We start from the raw sequence: 19146 nt of genomic DNA, 5'->3' as shown, positions 1-19146 counted from the left end.
TTTTCACTACTCAAGTTTATTGTTAGCATGATGTTGGGTCAAATTTTAGCTTTTACCAATCCTGAGGTACGCCTCTCGATTACTGATGTGTTCACGTATTGCGCGTATGCAGTCAGAGGAATGCATATGTATTGTAGGTTTGCAATACAGCCCTCAATAGCCGTCCCGTCGTTGTTGACAGACGTGCGGAAATGTGCCAAACATTTCCGAAATTTTCGATACGTCAAATTTATGAGTAAATACAAATATGAAGACTCGATTTAATACGTACGATCTTGTGTGCTCTGTCACAGAGCTGCAAAGGTGGGTAAATTTCAGTGAAATGAAAATAATTTCAATTGAAAATAATTTGAGGTTATATCTCTTTTTTAGTTTTATTCCGATTATAAGTTTTTTAATCACAATGTTCATTCGATTTCATTGAATACTCAGGCTCATCGGGATGCGTGTCAACCAAATTTATGACATAGACAATCGAACTTACCTCATTCGCTTACAGCGTAGCGAAGAGAAAGTCGTACTTCTTCTGGAGTCAGGAAATCGAATTCACACAACCGCTTTTGAATGGCCCAAAAATGTTGCTCCTTCTGGCTTCAGCATGAAGGTGAAATTCGATTTTTATTGTGCAGTTACACATTATTATTCAAATTCCTAATACTTGGGCAATTTATGTAGATGCGTAAACATTTGAAAAACAAACGTCTCGAGAGCTTGAAGCAGCTGGGAGTTGACCGCATAGTAGATATGCAATTTGGCACAGGAGAAGCAGGGTATCATGTCATTCTGGAATTGTACGATCGTGGGAATATTGTGCTTACCGATAATGAGATGAATATTTTAAACATCTTGAGGCCTCACACCGAGGGAGAGAAAGTAAGGTGTGTTGTGAGATACCGCTAAATGTACTCCAAAGTAAACATTGAACTTCATTACTGAAAGAAGTATCTTTCCTTATAAAATTGTAAAACTCGTATATAATCGGACGATTATAAAACACTCTTAGGTTTGCTGTGAAAGAAAAATATCCATCCGATCGCGCTCGCTTGACGACTATGCCACCAATGGAACAGATCCATGAATGTGTGTTGAGTGGAAAGACTGGAGAGCCATTGAAAAAAATTTTAAACCCACACTTAGAGTTCGGCCCTGCTATTATAGACCATGTTCTATTACAGACAGGTTTCCCAGTCAATTGTAAAATTGGAAAAAATTTCGATGTAGCCAACGATTTTCCAAAATTAGTTCTTGCTCTTGAGGCGGCTGACAAGATTTTTACAGAAGCTATTAAAAGCATAAGCAAGGGTTACATTACACAGAAGAAGGAAGCAAGACCTTCGCAGGATGGAAAAGAAGATTACATTTTTGCAAACGTAGAATTTCATCCCATGCTTTTCGAACAGCACAAAAACCTCCCCTTTAAAGAATTTGAATCATTCGATCGTGCGGTAGACGAATTTTTCTCTGGTCTTGAAGGACAAAAATTGGACTTGAAAGCTTTACAACAGGAACGAGAAGCTATGAAGAAGTTAGACAACGTTCGAAAGGACCATGATCAGAGACTTGTATCCTTAGAAAAGACACAAGAAATGGATAAGCAGAAAGCGGAACTGATTACACGGAATCAAGTTTTAGTGGATAATGCTATTTTAGCGATTCAAAGTGCTCTGGCCAATCAAATGGCTTGGCCAGATATAGAAACGCTTTTGAAGGAAGCTCAAGCCAGAGGAGATCCCGTTGCAGCTGCTATAAAGCACCTGAAATTAGAATCGAATCATATCAGTTTACTTCTGAGCGATCCATATGAAAATAGTGACCAAAGTGATGACGATGAACCTGAGTTAAAACCAATGATTATTGACGTTGACTTAGCTCATTCAGCGTTCGGGAATGCTAGGCGATATTACGATCAAAAACGATCAGCAGCAAAGAAACAGCAAAAGACAATCGAGTCACAAGGAAAAGCACTGAAGTCTGCAGAGAAGAAAACTAAACAGGCATTAAAAGAAGTTCAAACCATACACAGTATCAATAAAGCAAGAAAAGTGTACTGGTTTGAAAAGTTCTACTGGTTCATCAGTTCTGAAAATTATTTGAGTATGTGTTGAAAATTAACATCGTTTTTCAAATAATTTATCCGGTGTTAATGCTAATGTTTTTCCAGTAATTGGTGGCAGAGATCAGCAGCAAAACGAACTAATTGTAAAACGGTACCTTCGACAGGGGGATGTTTATGTTCACGCAGATTTAACTGGGGCCAGTTCCATTGTAGTAAAAAATTCTGGGACTGGTCCAATACCGCCAAAGACTTTGGCAGAGGCAGGGACTATGGCAGTTTCATACAGGTGATACAGCAGTGGAGTAGCAAGTGTCGTGTAAGGGAAAACTTGAAGTAAGAGTGAGCAAAGTACCTTTTCATTTTCAGCGTTGCATGGGAGGCAAAAGTTGTAGCCGGTGCCTGGTGGGTAAACAGTGATCAAGTATCAAAAACAGCACCAACCGGTGAATACCTGACCACAGGATCATTCATGATACGTGGAAAAAAAAATTATTTACCACCATGTCAGCTTGTAATGGGATTGGGTTTTTTATTTCGACTTGAGGAAAGTTCTATCGAACGTCATAAAGACGAAAGAAAAGTTCGAACTTTGGAAGAAGATATTACATCTGAAACAAATGCATTGTCAGATCACGAGATTGAATTGGAAAGTGATTCTAATGATGAAGGTATTTAATTGGGTATATTTGCCTTGTTGTAATGTTAATATGATAAAATATTGTTTACCCTTAGAGGAGACAATGGTAACTTTCGATGCTTTGTTTCAACTTTTCTTACAGAGGAAGATACTGCAACACAGAAAACTCAACTATTACCAATTGCGGAAAGAGAATCCGACGTAACGGAGAAATTAAACGATGCTGATAAATCCAGGTCGGAGAAATTAAACGATGCTGATAAATCCAGGTCGGATAAACAAAGTGATATAATAGAAAAAGATAGTGGTAGTGATTCTGACGAAGGACCACACTTTCCCAACACACAGATAAAAATTAATCTGCCTGGTAAAACGTAAGATTCTCAACAGAAATTATTTATAAATCAATTCTAGTATTTTGCCTTGTACTTATAACTTTGAGAGACACTGAAGATTTTTAGGTTTATTCTTTTATCTTGTTGCACTTATGTTTTATATTTTACTTGCAATAGATTGAAACCTCACTTGAACACAACAAGAGATACAAAACCTCAGAATAAGCTCACAGAACAAGAAGAGAATGTGATTTACCTTGGGGATGGCAAACCCGTTGTATTAACAAATAAACAAGAGAAAGATGGGTCAAAACTGGATCAAGAAAAAAAATTACCTGAAAAACAAGACAACAAAAATGAAAAAGAATCTAAACAAAAAGATCGCGAATTACCTAAAAGAGGACAGAAAGGAAAGTTGAAAAAAATCAAAGAAAAATATAAAGATCAGGATGAAGAAGACAGAAGACGGTTGATGGAGGCATTGAAGGTAAGTACATATTTTTTGTGGCTGAGAAGTACAAAAGCTGTTACAAATTGCTAGTTCAGGTCTTTAAATTTACAGCCGGCAGGGGCAGCCAAAGAAGATAAGCGTAAAAATAAAAACAAAGATCCCTCTGGACCAAAACAGCAGGGTAAAAAAAAGGGAACAGCTTATATGCCAAAAGTATCGACAGTAAATCCTTATAACGAAGAAGATGGGGAGGAAGATGTGGGACCAGCTCCGGAAATAGATATGTTGGATCAATTGACTGGCAAGCCAATTGCAGAAGATGAGTTACTATTTGCTGTGCCGATAGTTGCTCCCTATAATACTCTTATTAACTATAAGTACGTGAAATTCAAGTGATTCATAAAATTTTGCTTACCTTAAATGAGCAAAATATGTTTACATTATCATTATATTTTTTGATACAGATACAAGGTAAAGTTAACTCCAGGAACTGGGAAAAGAGGCAAAGCTGCAAAAACTGCTGTAGCGATGTTTTTGCGAGATAGAGGAACTACGCCTCGAGAAAAGGATCTATTGAAGGCAGTTAAAGATGAAGTTATGGCCAGAAACCTTCCTGGAAAGGTCAAAATCAGTGCTCCGCAAATGCAAAAACTGAAAAAGTAAGGAATCATGTTAATGAAACATCATGATCATTGTATTCAAGTGAGGTGTAGATGGTGGTCAAAACGTGATAGTCGTATCGGTTTTACAGGCTGTATATATGTGTATGCAATTCCGTAAAAAAAAAGATATTTAATTCTAAACAATCTTTGGACGACCTTATTTCAACACTCACCTGATAATTATTTCATAGCTTATTGTACAATGAACATACTGATCAATCGGGAAGATATAACAAAAATGATTCAAAATATTTAATCACAATCATTATCAATACAGGAATAGTAACATAGGGTAGTTGCTGATAGTGAAATAATGTATATATTAGCTGATAACGTCTAAAGGGCGGAAACTTTAAAATGAAAATATTCATTGGAATTAGTACGATGTGGTGAAATTTATTAGGAACACAAGTTACCTCTCCTGTTCCTTGGTGTTTTACTCTTATTTACACTTTTATACTCCCCCGGTTTGATGGTGTTACTACTTTTCACTGTCGGAGCATCTCTCCACGATTTTGCAGGCTTTTTGGACGATGTCTTACATACGTCCTCGTCATCGTCGCCAAACATGTCCTCATCACTGTTGTTTTCGACTAGCGATTCTTCTGATTCAATGAGTTTCTTCTTTGGCTTTGTTAGCACTTTTGGTCGCGATTTAGTTCCCTGTATCTAAAATTATTAACCTTTAAATGATCGGACCACTGCAGTGTCAAAAATTTAAATATCCATAAAGGAGGCAACGAAAGAAATTAATAGAAGCATAACTTCAATATGTAATACCTGTGTTTCATCATCAGATACCGTTTCATCAGGGTCATATTGCTTCTGTGATTTTTTTGTTATTCGTTTCAATGGTTTCTGGCCAATATCTTTATTAACCACCTCTGAATTCTCATCTTTTTTGTTTTTCTTCTTTCTCTTGATTTTTATTTCAATTTCCGTGTCCGAATCATCTGTGACCTCAATGTTCTTCAATATTCTTCGCTTATCTTGAACTCTTTTTCCTTTCCTACTAGAAATTATAAGCGATCCAAGATCACTGTCATTAAGTGCGTTTGATACAGGACTTGGACTTCTTGTCTTTTGCATACGAGGACTCTTCCTCAAAACTTCAGACGCTGGTTTTTTAATTTTTCCAGGTGTTGCCAAAACCTTCGAAACAGTACTACTGGCAGAAAATCCTAATCTTTCACCTGGTTTGTGACCGATATCTTTTAGTCCTCTAATAAGGATATCTTTGAATTTGGCATAGTTTGGCGACTCATTGAATTTAGTAACATTGATCAGTTTCATGAACTTGAAAATAGATTCGGGTACAGTATTGGAGAAGCATTTTTTTAAAAACTGTGGAATGTCTTCGAAAGCTTTTTCCTTTTGTTTCTGAACATTCAATGGCTCTATTAAATTTTTTTCCCAGGGTAGTGAACCGCACAGCCATTGTATCATGTTATATCCTAAAATTTCAAAATCACCCCGCATCGTTGGAACTAGAAATCAAAAAAGGAAAAAAAAAATTGACGCAATGAAATGAATTTCCATTTGTGAAAGATAAAAACAATATCAGCAATATTTCATATATTGCAAGTATGGTTTACACAACTTTGTTTGCCTGCGGTCCATACTTGAAGTAGAAGTTTTTACGAAATACAAAGACTCTGAACAGTACAAGAAAGAATACTTTTACATCCCAATACTGAAAAGCGCTCTTTTTTTTTGATGCGGCACTTAAAAAAGAAATTGCAAACCGTACTTTTGGTACAAAAAGTATGGTGTGCACCATGGAGGCAATCTCTTTACGCCTCACATATTTGCAATATTCATTTTCAGTTTGCGCATGTGCTTGCCTTCAACTTGTAGTGCAAACTTACACTAAACGTAAGAAAATCCACTTTGCCTCCCTGATGCACAGTCTACTATATTTCACTTACTTCCCATGTGCATATCTCTGCTTGTGTACTCAATTGTACCATTATGAGTTTTCTTAGGATCAGGCTTATACTCAGTCTTATTTGTGTAGTGTGATGCCAACCCAAAATCTACTAGATAATTGTGGTCTGCAGACTTTAGACTTTGCAACAAATTTGCACCCTTTATGTCAGCATGCACATAAGTTCTGTTGTGCATATATTCCAAGACATCAATCTGAAAGAATGTACGAAATCCAATTTGTGAATGAGAGTGTAGGTTTAAGGGAAAATAATTGATAGATAAGAATTTTCAAAGAAAATTATCGCAGAGAACACTACTTTACTAATAGAAATAATATGGGAAAATTTTCTTACGATTTGCAAAGCAATATTATATACTGTGTGTTCTGGAAATATACGATTATTTTCCAAAAAGATGTCCCATAAGTTTTTTCCGAATCGTTCCATTACCACAAATCTGTACTTTGTGTTATGACATTCGTGACTACCAGAACCAATGTAGCTTGGCATTCCAAGGAATGGAAGTTTTCGTTCTCTCTTCCATGATTCGACTAAGGCACACAAGTAAAGTTTGAACTTGTGAGTATTGCTCACTAGTTTTCTCAAGGGTGTCAGTTTGAGCATCGCAATAGATTTCTCTAACTAAATATTTTTACAATAAATTATTACAGTTCAATGCAATATTGTACATGATTATACTGTCATCAAATATTTTTACTTCACACCAGATTAATGGCAAATACAAATCTTTAGAATCATCAACATCAAACAAGATTAATAATAACATAGAATTTTGTATTAGTTTCTATGAAAAGTGGCTGGGAGTTCTTTGATAACTAGAGTTAGTCGACACCTTGATTTCTCAAATTGTATTATTTACTAAAGTTACATATTGATAATTACGAATTAATAGACATTGGCAATATTTAAATAAGTGACATGATTTGATCAAATACATACTGTCGGATGGCTTAGCATTACGCATGTAAAAATGCATCTCAACAAACAGGGGTCCATTCTCATGAGGTTCCTACAAAGAGGTGCATACATTAGGATGGTACGAGCATCAAAAAGTATTAGTTGATAATTAGAAGCACTTACTATCTTGATAACGTATGGGTAAGTCTTAGATTTTCCATCGGTGTACGATGCAGCTGTAATAAAAATTACCTGCTTATATAATATCATTATTTTCTACCGTAAAATGGAAATCGTGAAAGTTAACGAACTCGATTTTGCGTATTAGCAATAAATACCTGAGTAAATTTCCCCGAAACCACCGACACCGATAGAAGGGCCGATTATCCATCGTTTCTTAGCCACGTCTGTTAAAATTTCTCCATTAGGGATAGGATCGGGTAATTTGTAACCATTAGCACCCTTCTTCTTCGGTGCCTTTTTCGCGCCTTTGCCGGACATTTTCGAGGTTAGCAAGTTTCCCGATAAATCAACGATCAAAAACTGTTACAGCGAAAACCTTATATACAGCTAACTCCGAATTTATACAACAGTAAAAAATAGTTGAAACAAATGGATTGGAAACAAGTAAATATTTAACAAATTGTTACGCTATAACGCAGAAACTTAACCCTCAACTACTTTTCATAAATACAAAACTACAAATTTTCCCATTAAATTTCAAACCGTCTCCATGGCAGGAGATGGTCATCCATGCATACTAGTGCCGAATTTCTGGTAGGTTTCGATGTAGCTGGCAGCGCTAAAAACTCCCTAAGACAGAGGCAGAGCTATTCACGAACTCGAGAGTGCAAAAGAGATAAAAAAAATTTGTTGTCAGCACTGAGAGAGCTAATCATGGAGACTAGAGTATATATAGGAACGCACCCTTTATTGGTTGCGCAGAATGTGGTGTTCTAGAATTTCTTGTCCAATCCCGTGTCCGATCTTCGTCCTAATGATAAGTAACATACATACATATCAAGGTTTCTCTCTGGTTGGTTCAACTACATCGTGGACCGTAGTGAACGTATGATTATATTCATGCCTCATCGATGAGGAGCTGTTGAGGATGTCATGAGACATAATGTGTAATTATTACAGTAGCAAACGCGATTAGAGTAATATGTGACATTGAAATAAAAAGTGTAAAGATTTTAAAATCCCTGTTGGTTTTATTATTCTATATACATACTGAAATTTACCGCTGGAGGTGGTAAATGCGATTCTCTTTACATCAAAGCCAGTAATTTTAACTTATGCGTATACAGAAATAATATACACTTGTTATCAAATTTTGCGTGTAAATTTTCTGTGATACCTCGAGTGATAGAAATGAATAAGTAAAAGAAAAAAAAAAGTTGTCGACATTAAAAAAGTTACTTAATTCGAAATCAGTAATTAATTCCAATCATTTCATCCACCCACCCAAGATAAATTATCCTCAAAGGGAGAAAAGAAGAAAAAAAACTTCTTTCACACAACTATCCTGTACTTTTATGCATTATTAGTAAATAAATTCCAAGAAATACACAACAATACTAATCACTGATAAAGAAATATATTAAAGAGAATGACAGAAAGTTTGATCAACGAATGGCTCGCAGATTGTGCCGATCTTTCCCCTACCGAGTTACACACATTTGCAAATACTCTATCGCAAGACAATGAGATAGTGCGAGCTCTCTACGCCGTACTCGATGAGCGCAGCAAATACAGCCAGGTATAACATCATGAGAAACTTATTTTCAGTTTATGGTAGGGAACAGTGCTTTTTGCAAATCTATATATATGATACTTGTTATTAAATTTTTTAGCTCGTCGATACGGTCTGCAATCAACTATATGGCTTTTATCGATCCAGAGAGATTGAACTGCAAAGATTTACACTGCAGTTTCTACCGACGCTGATATACATTTATTTAAATTCTGTTGCTCATGGTGATAAAAAGGTAACGTGAATTGAATGGGACTAAAATATTGATAATCTTTTCAAAAATAATATAAACATTACTTTTAGATTTTTCGTAGCTTGTCTATAGATCGCAGTTACAAAATTACATGAAGAAACGTGTGTATTTCTAGTTCATATATACAATGTGCCTTCTAATTATGATTATGCCTAACCGCATGTTTCGCAACTTTAAAGGAAGTATCAATTAGCCTTACGTAACACAGTATCAAGTGTCATTCTTTCTGTTTATAAAAAAGATGATCTCGTTTTTCATCCACAGCAAATAGTATGTTCAGATTTTAATTGTATATGTATTACCTGTAATACATCATCTAGCTCCTTATTACGTATGGCCTTGTATCTTTTACCAGAGTTGCCGCACTGTAGAGACGCTGTTGATTGGTCTTTACAACTTGGAAGTGGTCGACGAGTCTGGACAGCCCAAAGCTGTTTCTTTCAGACTACCATCACTTGCTATGCCTTCAATCTACCATGAGGTCAGATATGAATACAGAACTGAATTCTGTTCACTCACTTTTATTGCAACTCATTTAATCACTGTTTAGCTTTCTTTGGTTTATGGTATCTGATGGATATCCTGACAATTTTACGTTTGAATGATCCCGTTCGCATCTATTAGAACATCTTCTAACAATTTGTGTTTAACAAATGCAGAATTCCGATGATATATATATATTTTTTTTCTGTAGCCAATGAGCTTGGCTCCAGCTTCGCTGACCGAAAGTGCGTTGCGTCGTTTGGAAGAATGCAATACTAAACTTGTCAGCTGGGGACCATTGCCACAAGTCGAAGCCCTGAATGCTCAGAATAGATTGAAAGTTATGACCGCTCTGCTTTTTGTCTACAATCAACAACTCAGTCGTCTTGATAAATCAGCTCTTGAACAGCTGGGAAAAGTTGCTACCAAGTCAGTTGATAGTAAAATTATACTGTTACGTAAAGTGAATCGTGTACCCATATTCTACAAGCAATTTCAATTATTATATATTCAATCCTTCTGCAAATTTGCTCGATACAACCGATTGTGTATGATTACTATTTTTCAATTTAAAATACCTATTACAGTCTCGTTTAAATAACCACCTTCATAATTACATTCCAGACTTGTGACACAAGGATTCACAAAACCAGGACACCATCAAAGATCATCATATGGAAGCGATTCAAGCTTTGTTCCGAGGCTTCTGCCTCGCATACCTGTATCAGCTCAGTTTCTCCTTGAGTTTCTCCATGCTGTATACTTTGCCATGTACGTAAGCAATGAAGTCCAGCTAAATGGCACATTATTTGCAACGAACTAGAGAGCAATAGAGCCTATGTAAATGTACTGTATATAGTTTTGACATTTGATCAAGTTCGGAGTGTACACCTTTATATTTGCTGCTTGTTTTATCATTCTGATTAGTGAGTCATTTCAGGTACAACGACTGTTGGTACGTGGGAAGCCAAGCACTTGAGGACATTCACAACAGAGCATGTTTTGAGGCATACCCAGACGTCATGTTGGTGACCAATGCAATTCGCAATTCCAGCAGCTCTGGCTCGTCGGGTAAGATCAAGTAATTTATCCGCATGCAATAATATTAAAAATTAACAGCATTATGTATGTTCCAGAAGAATCTAACATGTAACTAAAATGTCTCACTTTTTTTTTTTCTCAAATTCAGGGCAACCTGGTGATGGGCCTATGGGCATCAGTGTTGCACTATCCCCAGCAACAGCTACTGTTACTGTGTCCAAGTCAATGATTACCAATGCATCATTTCGTACAAAGAAGTTGCCAGGTAAGAAAATTTTTCATATTGACTGTAAATACATTTTCTTGTACAAATAAATTGCATAGGTATGTACTATAGTATAACCCCTTGATCATAGACAGGGCGAAATTCTCCCCTGCTTCAAATTGTACCATATAACTATTTTCTGTATATTCGTTCTTCCATCCAGTTAGTTCATCCATTTACTCATTTTCTTCTGTATAAATTGTGTACATATTCTGGAACTACCGCAATTCAGAATATAGGTATTAAAAATTTGTCCTAAAGGGACTTTGTGCATGAAGCATATAAACAAGTTAACAAGGTCGATCGATACGTTATTTATTGTTGTGGGATATTGGTTTCTTTCTTTATTTTTGGAACATTAAAATTGGATTCTAGTCTAGTTAGTTGTTTAATTGGATACGGTAGTTGTGTTGATTGTTGAATGCTTTGTGGAACATAATTAATAAGTAAACCAAGCGGATGTGCATTCGTTGCACATATGTGTCATTAGACGATCTGGAGGAGGAATTTTTTGGATTGGCTGAGCCCCAAACTGTAAGCGTCCAACAACAGCAGCCTGTTAATCCAACTAGCAGACATCGGACATGGCCTTGGAAACATTCTCAACAAAATTCTCCAGATGAGGAGGATATTGGTCAAAATAGAGCTAATTCCTCCTCATCCAAGGATAGTTCCAGGCGAGAAAGTATAAACAGCAACCAAAGCTCTCCGAGCAAATCTTCTCCTAAGAAGAAGAAAGATGAACAATTAAAGAAAGCTGAATCTCTGAGTACTCAGGATTCTGTACATAGAAGATTGCGCAAAGAATCTAAAGACAGAAGTGTATCTCCTAGCGAGAGTAGAATGAGCGCTGGTGCTCGTCTTTATAGAGTTTTGGAAGAACAGAGACTGGATGAAGTTCTCGGAGAGCCTGTCAATTTGTATATTGGCAATAGTAGACCGGTTAGCCTCTGTTCTACTGCCGCTTTGTCGACAAATACATGGTATCAACAAATTTTAATCTATGATGCTGTCGCACCATCAAATACATTCAACAAAATATCCACATTGCAAAATTACTGGCTAATCAATGCCTACAATTCAAATTATCTACGCAATTGTACACCTGCACCACCATCTACACTCCGCTATCGTCACACAGGCAAAGGGTTGGCTTTAATTTAGATTCGCCACATAAAAATACCCCCGATTACTACTCATGCGAATTGCATTACTGCAAATACAAAGATTTAGGGTTGCTTTCAATCCCACGAAATTGCATGTCGATGTATTTAGATTTGCACTCTATTGTAGTTCTAAACAATAGCAAGATGATTGGCATCTGCAAGTAGACGAACTTTAGCCTGATTTTAGAATGAAGAAGTCTTGAATGATCAAGTTATTGATATAATCTTCCTTTGTAACTGAAATTGGCTATTGAAATTTTAACATAGGGAAGACACTGGCTTTGTTACATTGTTTTTTAAAAATGCTAGCAATTACATTTCTGCTTTCCTTACTCATTTTCATTTGTAGTGCTACGAGAATTTTTGGCACTGTTGTGCAATCAATAAATGGTGCCTAATGCCTTAAATGGATTAGTAAAAGAAAATTCCTTGAATAATTGCATCTATGTTTAAGATGAAATCAGGCACTGGTTTTGTTCATCAATAAAAAAAAAGATGTTTCGAATGTTACATGGTTTTCTTTTTCCTTTGTGCAGATGATATTCCAATTCAAACAGCAAAGGATGACTCAGGGGGAGAAGGTAAGGGCAACCTAGTTTCTATCACGGAAGAGCAGGAAACAGGCGACCCAAATCGTGCTGGCTCTATGCGCCAGGCCAAGGATTCTAAGGCTACCTCGAAAATTCCGAACTTTCCTGGATTAGGAAAAAAGCCCAAGGATAAAGATGGAAAGTCAGCGAAAAATGGTTATGTCACAAATATTGATAAGGATAAAAAAATTGGATCATCACAGATGTCATCAAAAGAGAACATAAAAGGTAGTCGTTCTATGCTTAATAACGACAGCCAAGAAGTTGAGGGCTCTGTAAATGGAATTTCCACAAGAAAGAAAAATTCTGATACCAATCCCAGTGCATCAGACTCCAGTATGGCTTTGATTGAAAACGAACGGCTGGTCAAAGTTCCTGATGTCACAGAAGATATCAATTCAGAAACACCTTTAACATTAAGAAACCTTAGTGAGTCAGAATCGTTGAATAATTCTGTTCAAGTTAGCTCTGTATGAGCTTGTAGAAATCCAGAATCAAAATAAATTAAGGATGTAGGATACCGATCAGTAAATTGCGAATCCGAAACACACCTGTTTTGTGTGAACTTTGAAAATAATTCGAGGCCTATCAGAAAGTAATACAGGGTAACGTAGCACGGTATCCCATATTCTTAGTACAGTAAAGTTTATTCAGAAGGGAGAGAGCAACTAATCAAAACTATAAGTAAGAATGTAAAATTGCAATAAATAAACGATTTGTTGAGTTGCTCTCTCTCTACTTGACTTTTAAGTTATATAACAATTACTTATCGACGAGGCCACGCAGTCGCTGTTCATTATAATTGACGTGCGTAAGAGCCTGAATCATACATTGTTGAGTTTATATAAATATACATTATACCCGTAGCTCTCATTTCTTGGAGCGAAATGTTATTGTTAGATAAAAAAAAAAATTTATTCTTCGAAGACACGGGTCAACTCTAAGCCAATTTAAATTTAAAGGCAGTGGGGATGCTTCAGCATTTTCAAACTTGCCTATTGCGACCGAATATTCCATAGATATATTAAAGTTAGAAATTAATTGGTAACTTTTGAAATCAGAAAAGCATTACTAATATCTATTGGTAAATTGGAAAGTTTGCTTTGGTTCGGAAAACTTTTATTAAGTTTTAGAAACACACCTTCAAAATCATCAAATTTATATTTCACCTGCTTTGACCGAATAGGTCACTTTCTCGATAGAGTAATCTGCTTTTGTTAAATAGATAGTTAACGAACTCAGATCTGTAATTTTGGCTTGGAAACGTGAGGTTCTTGCTGATTGAATGGTGAGGGGGTGACCCATGCCGTTAATTGGTGGAAATGTAGTCTGTAGCCAAGTGAGGTCTCAGCGGCTTCCGTACTTTTGGAATCTATAGTGGATTATGTATTGAAATAATATAATAGTAAACTTCCTATTAATACCGAACACTCGGTACATCCTTGGTAACGATGAATTCAAACTTTATCCGTACATTAGTATCTATAATTACATATAGAATTTACAGACAACTGGAATAACGTACTCTACTAAGCTTACTACTTACCAAGCTAAGGGAATAATAAGATTATGCTAATATTGACACGTTGTACAAGACGATTGTAGAAAACTGATCTTTCAATGTAAATTTTTCAAGTTATTACCATCATTATAATCATTATCATTCATTGACTGAATCATTTAATCTTGAATTTTATCACTGCTGGCATTGTTACTTATTTATATTATTTACTCAAACTAAAGTAACAAGTGAAGCAGCGATATTAGAACAAAAATATTATAGACATTGTTTTGAAGTGTTTCAATTTTGGAAACTGAGTTTTGCTGATTGATTTATATTCATTTATGTTTGTTATCCGGATGATCAAACAACTTAATTTATTTTCTATAATTTTCGTAAGTTATTTTAGAAATTAGGAAACCTATTATTTTATAGAGGTGTTGTTTTGCATAAAATAATTATACACGATAATCTCTCAATACATTCCCTTATTTAGTTATTACTTTTGCTCCTTAGGATTGGAAAAAAAGTTTTTGTTCCGAGAAACAAGTTATGGTATGATATATACCAAGTCCTTATTCATTTCCTCTGCATACCTATGTTATAACTTAGGTCTGAGACATCATCAATGGTAAGAGGATGTGTAGAATACTGGGTGTCCATTATTCCAGGGTAATGACTGGTTACGTTTGTAGCGCTACAAATTATTACGTATTCCTTACACAGAGTTGTCTAAAAAATTTGAGCATTTATTACCGTTATGTGAAATATTATTGTTACACATTTGAAAATAATTATTTTTTGCCGTATATCACAGTCTGAAGCATTTTGAAATTAATAAAAATATAATAGAAATCTTGCACCATGTACACAAGAACAATGATTGAACATTTCTCTTGTAATCATTATTTGTAATCATAGATTCTTGTAGAATTATATTATAGCTTCTTCAAATAAACTGTAGCAAGTGAATCGAGCAAATTATGAACTTCCTTATCATAAGCTTGATATAGGAAATTACAATGTTTCAGGCATAATGTTTTTACTCCTATAGATCCAAAAGATTTACTGGACTGGAGGTGTCAGAAAGAAAATCAAACAACTTTGCTGTGCTTGTTTTTCATGATTTCGAAAAAATACGGCTTCTAGTTGCAATTAGTTAATTATCGGAGTTCTCTCCTTCCACAGTTTTTCAATCTCGATTTCCTGAAATTATTTTGGTGAATATTTAAGTGATTCATAGGTGTTTCGTATTCATTGAAAATTCAATTGACTACTAGACTGGAAAAATATGAGGAAATACCTTCTGTATCTCACTAGTATACATGTCTTGATAATCCTTCAGAATATGGGCAATTTCTTCTTCTAGTTTCGTGATTGTTTTAGTCAATAATTCTCTTTTTGTACGTGATTGTTGATAACGAATTGAAGCTTCTTCGAACTTATTTTGAACTTCTTCATTTCGACTATAAGTGGGAAAAGACACATTGCAACAACGTATAATTATCCACCAATAAAAAAGGAAAGTGTTGATATATTTATCACCTCAGTAATTTGTTATGCATTTCACGCTGTGGTGCGAGATGCTGCTGGCATTGAGCTTGCGCTTCGTTGACCATTATTGCATCGCTGTCATCATTAACTGGGTTTGCCACTTCCTCACGCAATATTTGTATCTTATCTTGCATTTCGTTTAGTTGTTTTGAGATCTCAGATTGTACTTTATCCAGGTTCCTATATACCAACAAATGCATTGCATTGAAATGAAAGACGATTTCTTCTTACTAATATGAATAGTTCTAGCTAAATAAGATCTTATCTAAAAAATTGAGGATTGTCTTAGATATAAAAGTAAATTGTGTAGCAAGGAGACAAAGTAGGTCTCTTGAAACCGAGTCTAAGTTTGCAAGGTGAATATTGCAAATATACGAGGCGTACAGAGACTTCGCCGCCATTATGCATTCGATAGTTTAGTTACAAAAGTATGGCACACAAGTTTTTTGGTACTGTTGCAGAAATGATTACTTTAAGTACAAAGCACTTGAAAAAAAGACATGTAAACATTTTTTCCCTTTACTCAATATGACCAAAGAAATATTAGATATGACTTTCATTGTTCAAATAGTCATCTGAATGACTTACACAGATTTATGATGAACATCCTGCACTTTAGAAAACTTTTCATGCTCGTGAATAATGAAATCTTTGACTTTTTCAAACTGACTGTTTAGCTCGATCTTTGCGCGCAGTTTTTCTACCAGTGTTTGAAGTTTCTCTTCTTTTTCAGCATATTGCTGCCCAGTATTTGCCAGTTGTGCCTCATATTCTTCTGGTGACTCGACAATTGTAGATTCCATTTCAGCTATGTTTTCGTTTATCTGTTTGAAAATAAACCACTCTTCTAAACCGATAGTAGAAATTAGACAGTTACATTTTATAACTTATTATGTTGTTACATGTACAAACTTCGATTGTTTTGATGAAAGGAGGTTTCCTTCATGGTTTTGGGTTACAGAGAAATTATAGTACCTTAAAAAGTTGCTGCTTAATTGATTCATGGTTTTGTTGTTCCTTCTCTTTGGTCAACTTGGCATTTTGCGCTCGTTCTTCGTCAGTAGCATGAGCTTTATTTCTTTTCTCAAGTCGGGCTTTTATCTCTTGAATTTGTTTCACATACTATAAAATCGCAGTAAATATTTAAAAATACATAACAAGATGTAGTAAAGCTAATTTTGACTGTGATTTTTATTAAAGGAACAATTTCACAAAATTTCGTGAAAGAGTCAAATATATTATAATGAATAGTTTGGATAATTAACCAAGTTTAAAGTCAAGTTAATCTCTCCAAGACATGACATATTATAGTATTACTTTTTCTTTATGAGCTGATTTCTTGGAATTTTCTAGTACTATGTCCTTACGAAACTGCATATTCTTATCTTTCTTTTCCACATGTTCATTCAAAGTATTCAATCTCGTCAATATAGTATTCAAAGGTTCTATTAGTTCTTCAGATTTATTCTGTGCATAGAGAACAAAATTCACTAGTGTCCCAATCAATCTCCTAGCTCTCTTCTGACCTGTAACATGAATCTCAGCTTGGAGTGTTTGTAAAATTCAAATACCAAAGAGTATACTAAAGCGAAAAAAGACCTTGATCTAGAGATGAAGAATAAATATCTTCATGATTGCTTTTGAATAATTCTTTTTTTAAAGAGGATTCAAGAAGCTAAAGATATAAATCTATCGAAATGTGTACCTGGGCTGGACAAATCGGTGATAAAAAAATCTTTTATAAAAATCTGGTTGCATATTTTCACCATCACTTGATGTAAATTGATTATGCTTATTATCTCGTGGTAAGTCTCTGAATAGGACAAGTTTTGTTCCTGTCCGAAAGTTGCCTGAAATTGTTGCAACACATGAAATATTGAATGTTAATATAGAATAATATAAAATATAATATAAAATAAAGAAGCTCCTGGTTTTGCTGACACTATTTTTTCACTTACTCTTTGAATTGTATTCCCGTCAATTGAGAATCCTGATAGGAAAGTCAGGACAACTTTTATCATGCATTCTGAAGTTGGATTTTTCACCTCCTCTAGAGAAACAGGATAATTTGTTTCCACAAGGATGGTATATACCTTTTCAACATCTTTATCCATGGCAAAAACCTAAGAACTTGAGTAACAAAGATAAAACTGGTCAACAATGTTTTTTGCCATAAATTAAATCATACATTTTTTGTATCTTACATTCATAAGTATCAACAGAAAAATATTAAAAATGTTTGACTACATTGGAATACCTAGTAAAATATACGACAACGTATATATTTGACATTAAGCGGGCACATAAAAAGAAACGGTTGGTATGGTGGTTATTGGTTATTTTTTTGTCGATCAGTGTAATCAGGTGAAATGTCGATGAATTTTGACAAACATAAATAATACTGTAACAATTTCAATATCGCATAAACATACCGTTTATAATTTTTTGATGATAGTTGCCACACGAACTTGAATGTTAGTTATCTAATTTCTAGTCATTAAAACGATTTATAGTCGCTTGTGCTCAATATTTCACTCTTAAGTCAGTGGCACAATTTCTGACACTTCTCCAACGATTTAAATGCAAGCGTCCGCTGCGTTTTAACGGCCGGTTGTCTCTTTCCATAGATTATAACATTGGCTAAAGGTTGCCGTTGGTGGAATAACGAGGGTCCATATTCATCAAACTCGGCATAGATGGCGCCAATGTTCTAGGATTGCTACAGTAAATACAGCGGTTTGACATTTTGTCAATCAAAAAATGAATTGAAAAACTCGTCCAAAATAATACTTATAGGACGGATGCACGGAACGAGGCTTACGACAGGTTCCAATAAAATAAGACTATGTTGTCCGGCTATGCATATGGTAATTTGTTAGAAATTTAATTACAAATAAAAAAAGGTAATAGAAATTTTATCAGTACATCGATTTTTGAGGGAGCTTCAGAGGAAAAGAGAAGATTTGCGACACTAAACATTTTACGAAGTGTTCATCATAACCAGCAGTAATGCAGGACCATTGTGGGTAACAACGGTAACAACCACAGTCTCCTGATTATCAGAGGTAGCGTTAATTTTACCTCCATCACCACCAATAATTGAAATAGTATTTTTGAAAGCGCACTTCGTGGACGGAAGTTGTACTGTCCTACTTTTGTGCCCTAGTCGTTGTTGGGAAAATTTACATTTTTAAACTTCTACTAAAGCCTTAAGTACGTCAAGCCTAATCCCCAACATCTGCGGTTTAGAACTACGACAACGAAACCATAACTTAGTTAGAAAAAGTTGACGCAACGCTCTCATTTTACGACAACGGTACTGTCGTTGTACACAGTATACAGTCAAACCTATTCTCCAACATTCTACGTTTACGACTACGACAATGTGACCCACCATTGTACTCGCGCCTTAAGAACCCCTGCTATTAATCCGGTAGCTTCTTTATCGGAGGGAGCTGTGGGACATGCTATCCTGAGACACAAATCCCCATTAGGGTTATCGTCCTTAACAGTCTTCAGTCAATGCATTGACTGAAGATTGTTAAACTAA

General features: G+C 35.3%; 4 protein-coding genes across 10 annotated transcripts; 2 read left to right on the top strand and 2 right to left on the bottom strand.

Annotated features, from left to right (window-relative positions):
- Positions 1-163: 163 nt before the first annotated feature.
- On the top strand, positions 164-4282 carry LOC124297699 (nuclear export mediator factor NEMF homolog). 2 transcript variants are annotated; one of them, XM_046748986.1, is made up of 11 exons: positions 164-303; positions 433-604; positions 676-878; positions 1004-2094; positions 2162-2342; positions 2423-2724; positions 2881-2929; positions 2963-3067; positions 3206-3515; positions 3591-3856; positions 3944-4282. In XM_046748986.1, the coding sequence occupies exons 1-11, from the start codon at positions 248-250 to the stop codon at positions 4140-4142; spliced, it is 2934 nt and encodes a 977-aa protein (XP_046604942.1). In that variant the 5' UTR covers positions 164-247; the 3' UTR covers positions 4143-4282. The 2 variants fall into 2 exon arrangements, with proteins under 2 accessions (XP_046604942.1, XP_046604941.1); XM_046748985.1 differs by having other exon boundaries at positions 2836-2929.
- LOC124297701 (serine/threonine-protein kinase VRK1-like) lies at positions 4026-7835 on the bottom strand. Of its 3 annotated transcripts, none has more exons than XM_046748991.1 (7): positions 7326-7830; positions 7171-7223; positions 7030-7099; positions 6424-6620; positions 6070-6283; positions 4922-5628; positions 4026-4810 (listed from the first exon to the last, which is right to left on the bottom strand). In XM_046748991.1, the coding sequence occupies exons 1-7, from the start codon at positions 7486-7488 to the stop codon at positions 4541-4543; spliced, it is 1674 nt and encodes a 557-aa protein (XP_046604947.1). In that variant the 5' UTR covers positions 7489-7830; the 3' UTR covers positions 4026-4540. The 3 variants fall into 3 exon arrangements, with proteins under 3 accessions (XP_046604947.1, XP_046604949.1, XP_046604948.1); XM_046748993.1 differs by having other exon boundaries at positions 7171-7239; positions 7326-7460; XM_046748992.1 differs by having other exon boundaries at positions 4636-4824; positions 7326-7835.
- A 181-nt stretch (positions 7836-8016) lies between these two features.
- LOC124297703 (hyccin) lies at positions 8017-14521 on the top strand. 3 transcript variants are annotated; one of them, XM_046748996.1, is made up of 9 exons: positions 8017-8749; positions 8844-8978; positions 9352-9477; positions 9691-9908; positions 10104-10250; positions 10420-10550; positions 10669-10785; positions 11276-11768; positions 12488-12622. In XM_046748996.1, coding segments are annotated over exons 1-9 (1518 nt in total). In that variant the 5' UTR covers positions 8017-8599; the 3' UTR covers positions 12489-12622. The 3 variants fall into 3 exon arrangements, with proteins under 3 accessions (XP_046604952.1, XP_046604950.1, XP_046604951.1); XM_046748995.1 differs by lacking the exon at positions 11276-11768 and having other exon boundaries at positions 8029-8117; positions 8634-8749; positions 12488-14521; XM_046748994.1 differs by lacking the exon at positions 11276-11768 and having other exon boundaries at positions 8027-8749; positions 12488-14521.
- Positions 13807-18230, bottom strand: LOC124297704 (probable kinetochore protein nuf2). Of its 2 annotated transcripts, none has more exons than XM_046748999.1 (9): positions 18029-18230; positions 17555-17719; positions 17302-17446; positions 16914-17122; positions 16572-16718; positions 16185-16420; positions 15588-15776; positions 15346-15508; positions 13807-15248 (listed from the first exon to the last, which is right to left on the bottom strand). In XM_046748999.1, exons 2-9 carry the CDS (start codon positions 17708-17710, stop codon positions 15198-15200), a joined length of 1296 nt encoding a protein of 431 aa, XP_046604955.1. In that variant the 5' UTR covers positions 17711-17719; positions 18029-18230; the 3' UTR covers positions 13807-15197. The 2 variants fall into 2 exon arrangements, with proteins under 2 accessions (XP_046604955.1, XP_046604954.1); XM_046748998.1 differs by having other exon boundaries at positions 17555-17726; positions 18029-18228.
- Between the last annotated feature and the right edge of the window lie 916 nt (positions 18231-19146).

Source organism: Neodiprion virginianus, chromosome 2, assembly GCF_021901495.1.
Source record: "Neodiprion virginianus isolate iyNeoVirg1 chromosome 2, iyNeoVirg1.1, whole genome shotgun sequence".
NCBI classification, from domain to species: domain Eukaryota; kingdom Metazoa; phylum Arthropoda; class Insecta; order Hymenoptera; family Diprionidae; genus Neodiprion; species Neodiprion virginianus.
The sequence above is the reverse complement of the archived record's forward strand: the minus strand, read 5'-3'. Positions and strand labels throughout refer to the sequence as shown.